The 16,770-nt window shown below is 39.1% G+C and overlaps 1 protein-coding gene across 3 annotated transcripts in view; it reads left to right on the top strand.

Moving 5' to 3' along the window:
- The first annotated feature begins 237 nt into the window (after window positions 1-237).
- Window positions 238-16,770, top strand: part of CWF19L2 (CWF19 like cell cycle control factor 2) — a 58,524-nt gene continuing 41,991 nt past the window's right edge. Inside the window, exons 1-6 of one of the 3 annotated variants that reach the window (XM_077781345.2) lie at window positions 238-326; window positions 11,390-11,497; window positions 12,232-12,336; window positions 13,747-13,854; window positions 15,024-15,143; window positions 15,978-16,071. In XM_077781345.2, the coding sequence (XP_077637471.2) occupies window positions 261-326; window positions 11,390-11,497; window positions 12,232-12,336; window positions 13,747-13,854; window positions 15,024-15,143; window positions 15,978-16,071 (601 nt within the window). In that variant the 5' untranslated portion in view covers window positions 238-260. Of the gene's footprint in view, window positions 327-11,389; window positions 11,498-12,231; window positions 12,337-12,820; window positions 12,951-13,746; window positions 13,855-15,023; window positions 15,144-15,977; window positions 16,072-16,770 lie in introns of those variants that run through there. The other 2 variants (XM_085575832.1, XM_085575838.1) reach the window with 2 other exon arrangements.

Raw genomic sequence — 16,770 nt, 5'->3', positions numbered from 1 at the left:
CCGCTATCCCCCTATCCCCGCTGTCCCCGCTATCCCGGCCATCCCCGCTGTCCCCCTATCCCCGCTGTCCCTCTATCCCCGCTGTCCCCTGTGCCCCGCTGTTCCCCCTATCCCCGCTATCCCGGCCATCCCCGCTGTCCCCCGTGCCCCGCAGTCGGGCGCCGCCGCAGCCGCCCCACCCCGCCCCCCCGGGGCGCTGTTCACGACAGTGTCGGGCGGCGCTGCCGTACGGCCCGCGCGGTTTCCGGCGGGCGGTGCGGATGGCGTCCGGGGCGGCGGGCGAGCGCGGCCGGGAGCGGCGGGAGCGGGCGGCGCTGCCGCCACAGGTGGGGTCGCCGGCCTTGCCCGGCCTTGCCCGGGCTGCTCAGCACCTCGCCGTTCCCCGGGCTTGGCGCTGGGTGCTGCGCGGGTCGGTGCGCTCCTGAAGGCGGCCTGGCCGCGGCGGCTGCAGGCGGGGAGGCCGAGGGAGAGCCCCTCTGTGCCTAGGGCAGCTGGGCTGCGGCACCGACGGTGGCGGGACGCAGTCTGGAACTCCTGCGTGACACCCACCCGGTTTCGTGCGTTTTGCCACTTGTGGTATTGATCCTCTTGGTATTTCACTTATTATGTATTTCTGTGCTTACACTTTTGGAAAGAGCCGGAGTCTTTACCGTCTCGCTTCAGATCTTTTATACATTGATAAGATGGCACCACCCTCACTCCCCGGCTGAACAGACCCAGCTCTCAGCCTTTCCTTAAATGAGACTTAAAAGGCGATAACTTCTCCTTGTCTTATGGCCCATCTTTCCTAAAGAGTCTGTATCCCTCCATTGCAACATTCTGGTCATAGACTGATAATAACTTGAAGTTGTGTGCATGTGTTAAGAAGTGGGAGCCTGATTTCATAGGGTCAGTTTTGTGCCTGGTGATATGTTACTGTACTGTAAGACAAGAATTAGGAGGCTCCCACTCTCAGGTGCTTTGGTAGAGATGCTGTGACTTGGAGACCCATGCTAATCCTGGTGCATTTTGTTCAAAATCTGCCTGGTTTTGGTATTTGTGATGATTCAGGTTGTCACTTGTAGGTAGAGTGAATGCTGAAGTCACAAATGGCACATCACTTAAGTGACATGGCTTGTTTTTGGGGTTTAAGGGAAGTGTAAGAGAAGTGTAAGAGAAATACTGTGGAAAGAGGATGAGCTTGTGATGATAGGCTTTTGACAAAAGGAAGGCTAGGGTAAGCAGCCTAGTCAAATCTTTCTGGGCAAAGATATTGTCAGAAAAAATGTAGTGGGCAAATGGCCTGATTAGCCTGATGCTGACAGAGCAGTGATGCCTTTTCTCAAGGCAAAGCAGAAAGAGAGAGGATTTTATGTACTATATCATGTGGGCATCTCCTTTATGGAACCATTTCTTGGCAATAAAAGTTCCCTTCAGTGATTTCCCCCCTTTTGACAAGCAGTTGGAAGGAAATTAACTTAGTAACAACGAGTCACACTGCCCTGCAAAAGTTTGTTGATGTTGTTAGGATGTTTGTTGCTTTACTCAAACTTCACCTTTGCTCAGTTCAACCTCTTGGATGTTCAGAAAATGCACTTAACAGAAGAAAAGCTTATGTAGGGCACTGTTATCCTACTTTACCTTTCCTTCTCAGCTGGTGCCCCTTGTACAGCAAGTTGCCTGGGCCAATGCCACTGGCTTAGAATCATAGAACAGCCCTGGCTGGAAAGACCTTGAAAGATCACTTGGTCCAACCCCTTGTGGGAAAGGCATCCTAGGTGAGATTATTTAGTCCTCTGTTCAGTCATATCTTGAAAAACTCCAGTGGCAGGGTTAAGGAAACTCTCCTGGCTGATCATTCAGGAAGCACAGTCCCCAACCCAGGATGCACTCCCACCACACGAGGCTCTCACTGCTGGCACTGGAGCCTTTTGTGGAGAGCAGCTCCAGTGAGCCAGTGTGTGCTCTGCTTGGTTCCCTATACACAACACTCACACTCAGACAAGCTTCCCTTTCCAGCTTGACCCCAGGTTTTCCATGGAAGAGTCAGAGACATCTGAATCCTTAAAATAGTTTAATCATGGTGCAGAACACGAAGTCAGTTTGAGCTGGGTGCCTCCAAGGAGGGGTCCTGAACAACCAAATCTCTGAGCTTTTATACCCTTGCAGTCTTAAGTGTGCCATAGTCTGGGCTCATCCTGCTGAGTCCTTGGCTCCTGCAGTGGCTCCGAGTGCCTCAGTGCTCTCCTGGCTGGCCCCACAATGAGAGACCCAGAGGTCTCTCATTGTGCACAGGGGCAGCACCACTTCAAGGCCTTTTTGCTTGAGGCACAGGTTGTTTTGGCACAGTTCCAGTAGTTGCTAGAAAGTTTGGTATCTTGAGCAGGGGGGCTACACTTCTCACTGCACTACGTCTCAAAGAGTTGCTGCACTTCAGCACCAGGGTACGCTGTTAGGATATGTCTCAAGAGTTGTTTGATGATGCTGCAGCTTCTTAGGTCCTAACTCTCGGTGTTAATTCTTGTAGGTTTAGATTCTGTTCATCAGCCTTGCTGAAGAATATTAGAGAAAGTGGTTTGGAGTTTTTAGAATTAAACCAAATCTGGCATTTTTTATTATTGCTAAGCTGTAGTGTATTAAAAGGTGTGTATATAGGATCTTTGTTGAATTTTGTAATTTTCTTTGACTTGAACAAGAAACAGACCATCATTGTATTGTTCAGCATATTTTTAAAATGCCATGAATACAAATTACTCCTACATGAATATCTTAAAAATGCATTTGCAGTATTTGTGTGATACTAGAGAAAACCCAGTGCACAACACTAATTTTCTGGAGTAAGACAAACTGATTTTCTTTGTACAGCAGTGGGCTCAGAGTTGGCTTTTACCATTCAAAACTAACAGATGGGCAGTAAATAGATCTATAAAGATGCTACGTCATTGCTTAGACAAAAGCTGATCAAGTATTAGAACCACTGAGATGAATAAAGAGCAAAGGAAGTGGTTGCATGGTCATGTTACCCAGTTCTGTGTCAAATAGCTTATGCAGCCCTGGTCTCAGCATCTCAAGAAGAGCCAAAGAACCTTGGGCACGGTGGGAAGAAAGGTGCAGAGATGATCATGGTGCAGACTGGCCAAGGACTCTAGAGGTTTTGAGACAAGGAAAGATAGGGAAACAGAATGGAGTATAATTTGTGAAATGCTAGCCACTATGATTCTTCAAGTTCATTTTTTGTGGAGTGTAGGAATGGATCTGGAGACAATGATGTTGTTTTCTACAGAGGTTGACCATTAGAAGTGCTTGGTCCCTATATGGCTGATGAGAAACCTCCCCAGTGTGACTTTTCAACTTCTTACTGAAAGTCACAATATAGAGTCTGTGTTATATTTCCACATTGTTATGTTTTTACTTCCAGGCAGCCTAAAGCTAAGTCAGATTCTCTGATTTTCAAAGATTCTCTTGGGTGCATTGGGATAATACAGAAACATACATCATTTATCAAATATTTTTCTTTGCTTTTGCTTGTGGAATTGCTGTGTTTGTCATCTTATGAATGTTCTTGGAACTATTTCTTTTCCATGCAGTAAGAACAAAAGTTGAAGTAAGGAGAGGACATACTGAAGGTTGGGAGTTTCTCCCCCTGCCCCCTTTTCTATACCAAAGTTTTAGAATGTGTTAGCAGAAGTGTATGATGAGCATTTTATTCTATACAAGTCCATGTGGGCCAAAGGAAGCTGTAGAGATTCTTTTATTGCTTATTTGGCTGATAGGGAAATTTAGGAGTGAAGCTTTTTTTTTAAAACTCATTCTGTGTTTCGTCTTCCCATTTATGGACCAAATAACTAATATAGCTATGTAAAAGGGCAACATTTTTAAGACTTCTCCTATAGATACTCTGTTATTTCTGTGAAAAGTCAATTTAGCATTTTATAATGTGAAACTGTGAGGATGTCATAGTTGCCATGTCAATACTCTGCTGTCTGCTTTTCAGAACGGACGTGTTGCTGCCTGTGTGAGAACAGATTAATGTCCTAAGTGTATTGACTTTCTCTGCTTTACTTTGATTGTGGCTGGACTGCCTGCTGCAGTGGAACAGCCAGGCAGTCGAGGGAGGGGATTGTCCTGCTCTGTTCTGCACTGGGGCGGCCTCACCTCCAGTGCTGGGAGCAATTCTGGGTGCCTCCATATAAAAAAGACATTAAACTAGAGAGTGTCCAAAGGAGGGCCACAAATACAGTGAAGAGGTTGCAGGCATATGAGGACTGACTGAGGTCAATTGGCTGGTTCAGTGTAGAGAAGAGGAGACTCTGGGGAGATCTCCTCATGGTCTGCAGCTTTCTTGTGAGGGGAAGAGGAGGGGCAGGCACTGATCTCTTCTCCGTGGTGACCAGTGAATGGCCTGAGGGAATGGTCTGACGTAGAGTCAGGGAAGGTTTAGGTTGGATATTTTGGAAAGGTTCTTCACGCAGAGGGTGGTTGGGCACTGGAACAGGCTCCCCAGGGAAGTGGCCACAGCACCAGCCTGGCAGAGTTCAAGAAGTGTTTGGACAACGCTGTGAGGCACATAGTGTGACTCTTGGGGTGTCCTTTGCAGGGGCAGGAGTTGGCCATTGATGATCCATGTGGGTGCCTTCCAACTCAGGATATTCTATGATTCTGTGAACAGAACAGGGAGAAAACTATTGCAACACATTTTCTCAATGTATTTTGATTGTCTTGCTTAGAAAAGCAGCAAGAGATTAGCATGAACTTACCATAGCTGAGTAATGCAGTCAAGACAGTTATTTGGTGATTGTAATTCTGGAATCCCTTTATTTTGGGAAAGACAGTTGGAAAGATGTGTAGTCTTTGCTTCTGGTAATCTGAGAAATTTGCAGAAATAACTGTACTTTAGTAGATCTGTTTCTGGAAAGATGAGATGTTCAGCCAACTCACCTTAAGGAACTTTTTGTTATGAAATACTGAACTTGGACTTGTTTTGATGAACCAAATGCCACACAATTCATTGATCAAGATTTCTCTTTTAAATCTTGGAAATGTATTCTTCTGTTTGTGCACTGATAAAACCCAGTGGCTGATAGTGTTTATGATAATGATCAGTAATCAAATAATTAAGTGTTGACATGCAAATCATTAGAAAGCTGCAGAAATAGCATCTTGTTTTGATGAGCATGATAGTTCATGACACTGATATTTTGGTTTACAAGTTTACAGCAGGAAAATAATCTGATGGGTGTTGTGCTAAGTGCAGAGATGTGTATTTTTCCTAGACACGCACACTTCTTAGCAAGACTTCAAATTTTGGATTATTCTTGCATCTGTTGTTTCATATAGTATTTTTGTATTTTAGGGTTGATTTTCTGTTACTTGGGATTTTTTCCATGGACTTTGAGTGTTTCACTCTTCAGCCTCTGAGGGTGATGTGATTTGGCCATTCCTTGTGCAGAAAATCCTGCCTTTTAATTTTTAAGGATTAGTGACAGATCAGAAGTTGAATGCAGATAAATAAGACCTTGGTCAAATAATGTATATTATTGAAACAATGAAAATAAATTGATACCATAAAACAAGTTCATTGCACAAACAAGAAATTGCGTGTTTAGTTTTACTTTTTTATATTTCTGAAAATTATTTCTATTTCTGAAAAAATTGATTTGAGATTTGCAAGCCATTATTTTTGGAAACATCTCATTTGATGCTTTTGATTAGACTTCTCCCTTTAATTTTTGGTTTACATTTTTTGTTTTATTTTCTTTGAAAATACAGCTTAAAATTAAAGGAAAGAAAACAACCAACAGTGTATAACAGTATCACTGAGTTCACAGAATTAGAGCTTTAAAGAAGCTGTGAAATCAGCAGGTTTTGCTGAAGCACGATCAGGTATTTCCTCCTAAAAGCCTAACAGTTGGCTTTTCGCAGTGATCAGTATTTGCTGAGGTGATGGAGGGCTTGGCAGTATTTTACATTGCAGTTTTCAGTGGAAAATTACAGAAATGTCTCCTTAGGCAGAAATTAGTAGCAAAACATGTCTCTGTTAGGGGTTATAGTTGCTTCTGTGCTGTAATAGTAAGCACCTCCTTTTTCTTCTTTTCCTTTTAAATCCTTCATTAAATGTTAAATCTCCAACTCTATCTGCTGAAGGAAATAAGTATTTCAGCACTTAAATCTGTGGTATTAGAAGAGTAATGGTAACTGAGAAATGAATACTGCCTTTTTACAAAAGATTTTTGGATTTTTGTCTAAGCACCTCTATGCATTTTTTGCAAGCAACATCTTTGAACAGACAGGTCATTTTTGAAGGTCAGTGATGAGGACAGATGTCACATGAACAAGAAATACCTATTTATGGTTTCCTAGCAGTAATAGCTTCTAGTTATCTCTTGTGTCTGCACAACAGATGTGTACCAGCTGAACCTCTGCTGCCTCCCAGATGTTTCTGACTGAAGGCTGATATCTCCTGTAGCCTGCTCCTTAAATCACATCTGACTTTTGATTATTGATCGTGAGAAGCTTAAATGATTGAAGTGACCTTTCTTCTGTGTCTTTTGGCAGGTGAAAATGACAGAGTGGTGACATTTCCAGTTGGCAAAGCTGTGTCTGGAGGAGGTGGTGGTGCAGGCAGTTCTCTGACTCAGTTGCAAGTTCCCAAGTTGGGCTGGAAGCTAAGCTCTTTCTTGTGTTTCCACTCTTGTCCTCCTTGGGAAGTCTTAGTGGATGTAGCAATAATTGAAATATTGAGACTCAAAAAATAATCTAAGCATTCACCAAAGTAAGTGTGCTATTCAGACAGAGAATTGGTATAAAGTTCCCTGGAGCTAAGCACTCGTGTAACCAGGGCTCTCTGTCTCTGAGCTTTGGGGTGATGGAAAAGTGGGAGGGTAATACAGGGCACAGCAACCTTTCTGATAGCTGATTATCAAAACAGTTAAAATAGTGGGGTGGTTTGTATGATAGCATGGGAGATGATCCTGAAATTAGAAAGAAAAGCTCATTGTATATATTTTGAATGCCTTATCTTGATATTTGAAGGACTGGCTAGGTGTTAGAGTTTTTTGAACTTTCCTAACTGAAAGCTATTGCTGAAATAAGTTTTCTCCACACTTCTTTTCCCCTAGGTGCACTTTGCCCCTTTGTTCTTTGAGCCTTGATGATCTTTCTAGAGTGGCAGCTTGTAAAGTTGTTCTGCAGGAAGCTGCACTGTCCTTTTGGTGGGATTTATTTTGTGTCAGGGAGGTCCTGGAAGTGACTTTGCCTGAGACTGGAGCGGAGGAACAGGCCTGGGTGGGTAAGGTGGTGGGGGTATGTGAGGGGCAGTGCAGAGAGGAGAGGTGTGGAACGGAGCCTTGCCCTTCAGTGGCAGGTGGCCAGGAGAGCAGCTTAGCTGGTGCTCTTTCCATTGAAGGTTTTTGTCATACTGTAATGGTCTGATGTGCTGTAGATTTTATTCTGATTGCTTGTGAAGGAAAAGGGAGTCTTTCTTCTTTTGGATGAAGTTGACTATTGAGTCATGGGGATTATAATTTAAAGAACTAGAGGTTGACCACATTTATAGATGGAAAATTGCAAGGTCTTTGTAGCAGTATGGAAAACTTCCCCTGGCCTTCATGACAGCTGAAGCAGTAAATAGAGCTGAACTCAGGAAGGAATATTAGTCAGGTTTTCTGTGAGCTGGGGAGTGAATTTTTAGCTCATCCCTCCATCCCTTCTGGACATCCTTGAGGGACTGCTGTGTTAACACACTCCATTTATTGTGTGACCTGTGACTTGGCTGTTGGCAGTGTCTTTGATCTTTTCTGCTTTTTCCTGGTGCGGGATGATGTAATTTTTATAGCTTTTGGATTTTGCGTCTGCAGTGTATTACAGGCTGCTTTGGAGCAAATTTTATTCATTTAGTAGATTATGTTGTCAGCTACTGGGTGGGCTGGCCTTAATGACCTGCTTGATGGAAACCAGAAAGCACTTTCCTTGAACTTGGTTTCCTCCCACATTCAGATGGATCTGTGAAATTCAAATCCCTTTCGCCTACTTGTGGTAAAGTCTGTAAAATTTGGATCTCTTCAACCATGGCAAGCATTGCTGACTTATTGCTGTAGCATAAGTACTGTTCTTGTAGCACTGTAACAACAGACCTTACAGAGTGCCTTGCCAAACTTAGACTTCACCTTGTTTTTGTTGCAAAGGAGACCATGAGCAATTTTATTAGGATGCTGCAGAAGTGTGTAGTGCAGCATGATGCTTGTCCTTCTTTGACAGGTTGTTGCTCATAATGTGTTCATGTGTACATGCACAGGCATTTGCATACTTAAAGCATTACTTTTGAAACAAAGGTATTTCAGAAATGTATCAACTACTATTTATGAAGAAAAAACTGAAAAATATTGCTGTGGTACCTAAAACATACCTCATTTGTAAAGGGGGAGAGTATAAATTATTGGATATTCCTGTGGTATTATAAGTATTAATGAACCTTAATGTGAATTAAATGCTTGGAATCCTGTGGCTTGACTGATGTGAAACTATTAGAGTTGGTCCTCATAGATGGAATGGTAAGTCTGACAGGAGGATTAATTAGTTTTTCTTTATTTTTTACATTTTATCACATGCTAGTAAGCCCTGCAGCTTTTGAAAAGAAAAGTAGAATATGAAGTTAAGTTTTGAAGCTAATAAAGTAGTGTAGGCAGTTTTTCCGGCTCACTTCCACTTGAAGTGATTGTGTGTGTGCAAGGGGATAGTATTATGAACAATAAAAATTGAATATGATAATTTGAGGGAGCTATATTTTAGAGACAGAAGGATTTAGAGGCTATTGCTGCTAACTTTCTAGTCTTGTGTTAAAATGATAGTTTAGGTGAAATTATAACATTTCATATTTTTAGGTCTCTAGGCATCATTCTTATTTTTTTCTTTTTTCTTTTTTTCTTTCCTTTTTATTTGATCTTACATAGATACCTTGTTAAGAATCTTCTATATTTTGTATCCTTGTCTAGGAGACACAAACTTCCATCTGATGCTTTTGTTTCTTTTTAACATCCTGGTGGTCAATCTGCCGCTACACATTCATCTTGGCCAATTGTGTTTCATTTAGTATTCAGGAGACAGCAGTCTGTAGTCTGATGATGATTTCTAGTCAATCTGTGTTCTAAATGAGTATTTGTGTACTTCAGCCAAAATGATGATCCACCTCTTTCATTAGAATGATGTATCTCAATTACTTAAATACTTGCCTTCATTTCTTCTGTTTATTTTTAGATCTAATAAAAAGTATAAAAGCTCAGTTTGTGCCTTACTTATAACATTACCTCATTTTATTTGTGACTTTGGCAGCACAAAGAAAATAGCAATGTTATTTAAAATATACTTGTTATTATAGGAAATGATAAGAGGCTAAGTCTTCCATGACAGGCAGAGAACATCTACAATGAAGAAATGTTGACAAGGTGATCTTGAGTGGCCTTTATTTGTGGCATAGATTTATGGGCTGGAGAATTGCAAAAAGGGTGGAAGGGAGCTGTAGACTCCAGCTGCAGTTCTTTCTCAATCAAAAATGAAATGGAATATGGAGAAAAGTGTGCCTTTTTTTTTTTTCCAGTCTACTTGGCAACATGTTTTGTGTTTGCTTGTGGGGTGAACAAGCTTGGAGTCAGGATTTGGGTTTTTTTTTCCATCTAGAACTATATTCAGGTTCCCTTTATGTCCACTGTTTCATCTCTGTCCAGTTATAAGCTTAAGTTTGAAGTGTGTGGCTCATAGACATTTTGTGAGTTGCAAAGCTGAGGTTGTTATCCTTCACTCATCCAAAAATGTGGCATATTTACTAACTTTAGTTTTAGTCAGATGAGTGTATTTTTAAGACAAAAGGGCCATAGTTGTCTACATGGATTAGAAGAGAATATATCAATCTGATCTATTTCTGCATGAATTTTCAAGGGTGTTGTCCCAGATGTTGTAGGGTGGCCGGGGTTACCTATCTGTATGATGGAGAAGTTGCAGGAAACACGCCTGCATTTTTTGGAGTCCTGGGTGGTTTTAGTGAAGCTCCGTTGTATTCAACTACTATTTCATTCTCACTGAATTGTAGTCCTGCTCATTCTTTTGTTATTTTGTTTACTTATGAACTAGAAAATGTTTTGGTGTTGGAATAGATATTTGAATGTGTTCTTAACTCTGTGCCTATGTTTTGAATTTTAAGAGGTATCATTCACCTTTGTAGACTGTCAGCTTCATTCTAGAGATAGAAGTGTCAATCTAGGCCTCTTTATTCAAGCTGATTTATACTATTTTTTGTTTATGTTATAATATTCCTTTGTTTAAAATCAAGAAGTCTGGGTAGCAGCCTTGCTTTGCTTGCATTTAAGTGCATTAGAAAGTTTATCACATGGAGCTGCTAAGAAAGTAGGCAATTAAGGTTGAAAAGGGTGTTTTGTTTGGGCACAGATATGTAGTGGGCTTTTTTTTTGAGTTCATTGTGTTGTGCCACTTTCAATATGCTAATGCCAATGTTCAAAAACACAACAGCAGTCCTATCTTGTCTTAAAAACAAAATCCCTTTTAATCTTATTTTTTTAGCATGTATTTCTGTTCTTTTGAACCCTTATAGTGTATTGGTCATCTTCCTGCAAGCATTATTTTCTGTCAGGACAAAAGCTGTAGATTTCCTTCTTGGCTATATCAAAAAAAGAGATACTGCCCTGTGGTAGGCTGGTTACTATCTTCTGCAGTGAACAGGCTTGAATCTGGAGAATTAATAGCTGGTCAGGAGAAAAGACCTCAATTGTTGTCCAATCTCCTGAGACTTTTTTATTTGTTTGTTTTAGATATTGGTCTTTCTTAAACTTGTATGTGTTCTGTTGGCTTATGTTTGACAACACTTTCTGGTAAAATTGGTGTTTAAGCCAATTTTAAGTGAATTTCAAGCTTTACCTTTAGTTTTTGTTTTGATTCTAGTTATTTTAAAAGAAACCCCTCAAATAAATAAAAACCCAAGAGCACATTAAAATTTGCACAAATTATCTAACACAAAATTAGGATTGCAATAGTATAACTTTGCTCCTGTTTAATTAAGGTATGGTGATATATGGCATATGATATATGGGATAAAGAATTTCCTAAAGACAAATTATACTTAAGTAAATTTGCTTCTGAGAGTCATGTTTGTGCTAAACATAACAGAGTGAACTTCAGAGGCTTAAAAAAATAATTATTATATTGATGTGGCTTATAAAAATACTTTTTAGGAATTGTAACTGTTCGCAGTGATGGTTATTTTTTCGGAAGAAGTAGTAAAAGTATTTCTAGTTTTATCTCACTAACTAGAAAGAGAGGAACATTCTGAAGCCTGAAATGCAACATTGTGTGTGGAAATGCTTCTGAGCTCTACCTGATTATTTTTCTTCTCTGTTCATCTTAGGCCAAAATTAGTTATGAAAAGGAGAGTTGCAAGCTGCTAAACGATCTGCGAGGTGAAGATATATGGATCCCTGCTGATGTGAATGAATGTGTGGAACCACTAGAAAAGGTGACAAAACTGGAAATAATTAAATTGGGTTGTAACCTTTACAGAACGTTTGTATGAACAGAAGATTTTGTGGGCTCTACGAGAATCTTTAAACACATCCCAATTTCTGATTTCTTTATGCTTTGATATTAGCATTTTTTTAAGGTAGACATTATCTTTTATTTGCCAAGAGGAAAAAAATCTGTCATTCAATTCCAGCTTTAATTTCTACCAAATGCAGAAAAGGAAGTGCTATCAGACAACGATAGTTCCATGGGAAGAAATCTGGAGGAATCAAGGCTTCATAGCAGTCTCATTTGTGTTCATACACAGGAGAAGCCTTTAATGGAGGCTGTGAATATCACATCCTTTTAATTTGCAGATATTTCAGCAGTGGAAAGATGTGTATTGATAATGTAGTGATACCTGAAGAAATAGGTTTGACCAAAATACATGTAGTGTAGTAGATATTATCTGTTTAGTTGTAGTGCCTTAGTTCCAATGAAAATGATACTGAGAGAGGGAAGAAAAATTGATCATGGATGTGTGAGGTATGCCCTCCCTATTCCTACCACCCCAGCCCTTCCCCCATAGGAGAGAGTGAAAGGGTAGTAGAAATAAAAGGTATTTGTGTGTATTTCGTCTTTCTTCAGGAGGTTTGGTATGCAGGTTTTGATTTTTTTTTTTTGTATATGGATTATTTGGTTTACTGGATCTCATTTACAAACATTTACTTGTTGGAACATTCTATACAGAAAAAAAAGAAAAAGGATAAACATTCCAAAAAAGCTAAGAAGGAAAAGAAGAAAAGTAAGAAACAGAAATCTGAAAAGAAGGATGACTTACTTGATAGTTCTTCTGTAAGTAAGAAATTTTAAAATAGTTCAATCTACAGTCTTAAAACTTGAACCATTTTAGTCCCTGTGCATATGCATAGTTAGTAAAATTATGGCTCATTCTTATAATTTTCTGTTGGGAAAAATTGCTGCAAAATTTGTCAGTTTTAATGTACTAAGTATTTAATCAATTTAAAATAGGCTGTTACGTGAGTGCTTGTGAATTTTATGATATTAAATTCACTCATTAGGAACTAAGGGAGTTATAGTTTTTCAGTAGAGAGAAGAGAGAAAATGAAAACCAAAATCTTCATTCTGATATAGAGAGAAAATTTTATAGATACCCTGTAGTCTGTGGTATGTGATAGAAAGATGTGTCTAAAATTGGAAATAATTGACTTTGATTTTAAGCACAAATTACCTCTGCCTTTTTCCACAGATGTTCAACTTTGGACACTCCCAACAATGTGGGAGTTGTACATGGGTCTGAAGGACTTGTACATTTGAATCTGTAAGGACATGACTTCACATGGAAGGGCACTCTGGCAAAACAGTGCAGAGACTGCATTTGAAATCTGGGAGCTGCCTTCTGACTGCATTGTGGAAAACATCTTCCCAGCATTTTTGGTGCAAGTCAGGTGGCACTGTTTTAACTTTCAGAGTCGCTTTTATGGAGTGAAGGAATGTCCATTATAATGAGACTTATTTTTCAAGGGTTAACGCCAGAGATAAACTATAATATCAGTGTGGGAAGTAATCAAAGGCACAAATGTCCCACAATCTCCATGGGAATCACCAAAACCCTTCAGATCACAACAGAGACTCCTAGGATGCAACACAGTTCTGGCTGTAACTTCCATCTAAATTCTTTTACTCCTAAGACAGGTTCATGTGAATAGCAAAGAAACTCTGTGCAATGCAGTCCTATTGGATTCAAGTGAAAAATCTCTGTACACTGTTTGCAAATGCAAGTGCAGGAAGCTGGATACAAAAATAGCAGGCAATAGCATGTACCATGCTTTATATTGTGCTGTGTAACTGATCTAAGTTTTTAAATGTGAAACATACTCAGTAATGCATGTAGATTTTTAAAAATTTTGGTTTTGTTATGCCATAAACCCAACTGGTTTTGATTTTGTTTTTATTCAGACTGTTTTACTTTTAGTAGAGTTACGGAAATAAGCTGCCAGTATGAGGTAATGTTGCATACTGTGATGTGCTCATGAAGTGAATTGCTTTGAACATGGAGCAATCTCCTATGGGAATATTAATATTCTAATTTTATTATAAGTATTTTAAAATATTAAACAATATTATATTAGTAATGCTAATCAGCATTGATTTTGATTATTGATATAATTGCTAAGTGTTGCATGTTATCAAGTAGTGTGTTAAGGTATTATTTTTATTCTTTCCATTAAACTCTCTTTTTAGGATTCTTCAGTTGAATGGGTTGAATCAAATGTGTCACAGTCAGATGACACAGAAGTTGCTTGTAAGGTCAACAAACAACCAGATGCTGCAAAAGAGCCTTCCGTGCAGGTGGGCAGGCTCACAGCCACTTCAGAGTTAAATTCAGCTTGTGAAATATGCTTAGGTTTCTTGGGAGCTCTTTTGTAGAGTGTTGAGCAAAATCTATTTTACAGACAAATGTCTTTGTGTAGCTGGGTAAATACTACTTTTCACTGATTGGAAGACTTCTCTACCTAATAGTTCTGAATGTTTAACAAGGCACTACTCTTAATGTTGCCCAGGACCAACTGCTATCAGGTTTTGAGGCTCTTACAAGTTAGTTTCATTTTCTTGAAGACACCATCTTAAAGATCTTGACTAGACATGTTACCTTTTTCTTCACAATTTCTTCACAATGATGGCTGCTTTACAATTGAATAAATTGGCAGCTGGCCCTAGGTGACCCTGCTTGCGTGGGGGTTTGGACCAGATGACCACCAGACGTCCCGTGCTCATCCACATTTGTTGATGCATATTGCTTGGTGATGTGGGCATAGATATTATTGAATCACTTGAAGATAGATAATTTTTCAGTTCCTTTTCTTGCCTTTATAGAGTAATTGTTTACAATGTGTATGTCACTGCTTGCTTTTGAGGCTTCAGGTTTAACCTGTGTAAAGGTAGTAGATACATCTAGGCTTTTAATATGCTGCTTTTCTTTAGTCTAGGCCTCATTTTAAAAAATCTCCTTGGTCTGGCTTAGGTTCTGAAAATGCAGTTTTCTAGCTTTCATGGTGGGTACAGTTCACAGAATTTAGATGTATAACTGTTAAGTTTGAAGGTGAAGTTAGTGCCGGGATGTCTGAGGTATGAACTATGCTCAGATACTGATTGCAGATTTTGTATACACTAGAAGAGATGTAAGAGATCATGAGATCAGAGTTAGCTGAGATGTACAGTATTTGTTTATGCTAATGATTAGTCTGTACAATATGCATGCTTACTAATGTTTTAAATACATTGTAAATATTTATTTTATATTACAGGGAGACATGAAATTCATTTAAGTATTAAAAAATTGGAAGATTAGAGTTCTTAAAATCATGTTTGCTTTTCATTAAAGTATTTCATATGTGTTTGTAGAACTTACACTGTTTATTGTCAGCAACATTTGTCAGTAGTTGCACTGCTTTGATTTGGCGCATAAGCCATGTTTTTGTTGGAATTATGAACACTGATTCTTTTTGTTTATTATAAAGAGAGAAGAATGGATGAATTTAAACTTCATGTCATTGAAAACAACATCAGTAGCAGCTGTCAAAGGTGAAAGACACAAAGAAAAAGTATTGGAACGACAGAAAGCTCAAGAACTTGAGCAGGTAGGAGGAATTAATATGTTATTTCTTTTCTGCCTTTTACTAAATTTTGTGTGATGAATAAAGTAATTAATTGGTTCAAATATGTAAGTCTTTATTGTTATTAAAACTAATGCCTGATGTGATAATGATTTTAATTAAATTGGTCTGTTGGAATGGAAGGCTTCATACATTAGGCTTGTGGAGAAAAACCTTTTAACTTCTAGGTAACGAGAAAGCTACTTTTGTTAGTACTAAGTTCCGTTAGTAACAATGACAGACTGGCCTTCTCCATGGTGTGTGAAAGGAGCACTCTTGTTTAGTGTGGTAAAAGCTTACTTAACTCTGAGCAGTTGTGGCTTTCATGTCTCAGTTGTTGGTGAACACATGGGTGACTCAGAGTCTAGCTGGAGAAAGGGTTGAATTGAATTAACTCTTTGTACATACAGTTGATGGCTTCTGCATTTGTTCATTTACCTTGTTAAATGCTATGTAGTCTGATCTGAAAACATAGTGACGGATCACTGGGTAATATTTCTTTGTTCTCGCATCTCACAGCAGGCTCTTTCTTGCTATTAAAGTTCCCAGTTAGCTGTTGTGCTTGGGAACCAGATTGACGTGGATCAGTGCTTTTGTGTAGTATGCAGTGCCTTGGTTATTGTCGTTAGACAAAGGATTAATATTTTGAATTTTTTTTCACCATGATTTTTTTTCCTGAACATTATTTCAGAGCTGTTGGAGGACCATTTAATGTGGGTATCTTAAATCACCAGAATGTTAGCATGTATTATATGACTAATGACAATTTATATGTCATTTGCATATGCTATGCAAACATTTAAATTATTTCTGTTATAGGCCATGCTGTCTGAGAGAGAACTCAACCCATATTGGAAAGATGGTGGTACAGGTTTGCCACCAGAGAAGGATGAAGAGGCTTCAGTTAAGAAAGGTTAAGAGCAACTTTCAGTAATAATCTTAAATTTCTGTCTTGAATTTCTGGACTCTGTGTTGCTAACAAATGACTCCTAATGTTGTAACAGGATTATGAATTATATATATATTATTAATAATATAGTAATAAAGTAAAATTTTGATGAAAATTCCATAGTGAATATTGGATTAGTATCATAGTATGTTGTTTTGCAGAATTTCTTTCAATGGATTTTAATCTTGAGTTGTTTGACCTTCAATATCCTTACAGAAATTCTCCATTTTGAACTAATTAAAGAAAAGCATGATTTAACCAAGACAAGATAAATTGTTGTCAATTGATTTGGTTCCTTTCATTCCATTGCACAAATTACAGTTTTAAAGTATTCACCCACAGAAGTCTGAGTCACATCAAAATGAAGCAAATTACAGATGTGAAAAATAGTATTTCTGTAGCCTTTTCACTTTTTTCCTTACCCTGGGGTTGTCCTGCCCATTTCCAGCAAACACAGTAATAAAAACCTTATTCATAATGTCATGATAAATTTATTATGTGGTGAGAAGGCTGCTTGTATACTGTCAACAGAGAAGAGTTGGATATGTGCATTCTGAGAGCCTTTCCCTGTGGACAGTCTGTCCCAGAAACCATTAGCCTCATGCCCACTTTTAGGAGTCACAGAGATCAGAGATCTATAAGAGTTGATAGGCATCATTGAGT

Source organism: Lonchura striata, chromosome 1, assembly GCF_050655825.1.
Source record: "Lonchura striata isolate lonStrDom1 chromosome 1, ASM5065582v1, whole genome shotgun sequence".
In the NCBI taxonomy this organism is placed as follows: Eukaryota; Metazoa; Chordata; class Aves; order Passeriformes; family Estrildidae; genus Lonchura; species Lonchura striata.
This window is presented reverse-complemented; position numbering and strand designations above follow the sequence as displayed.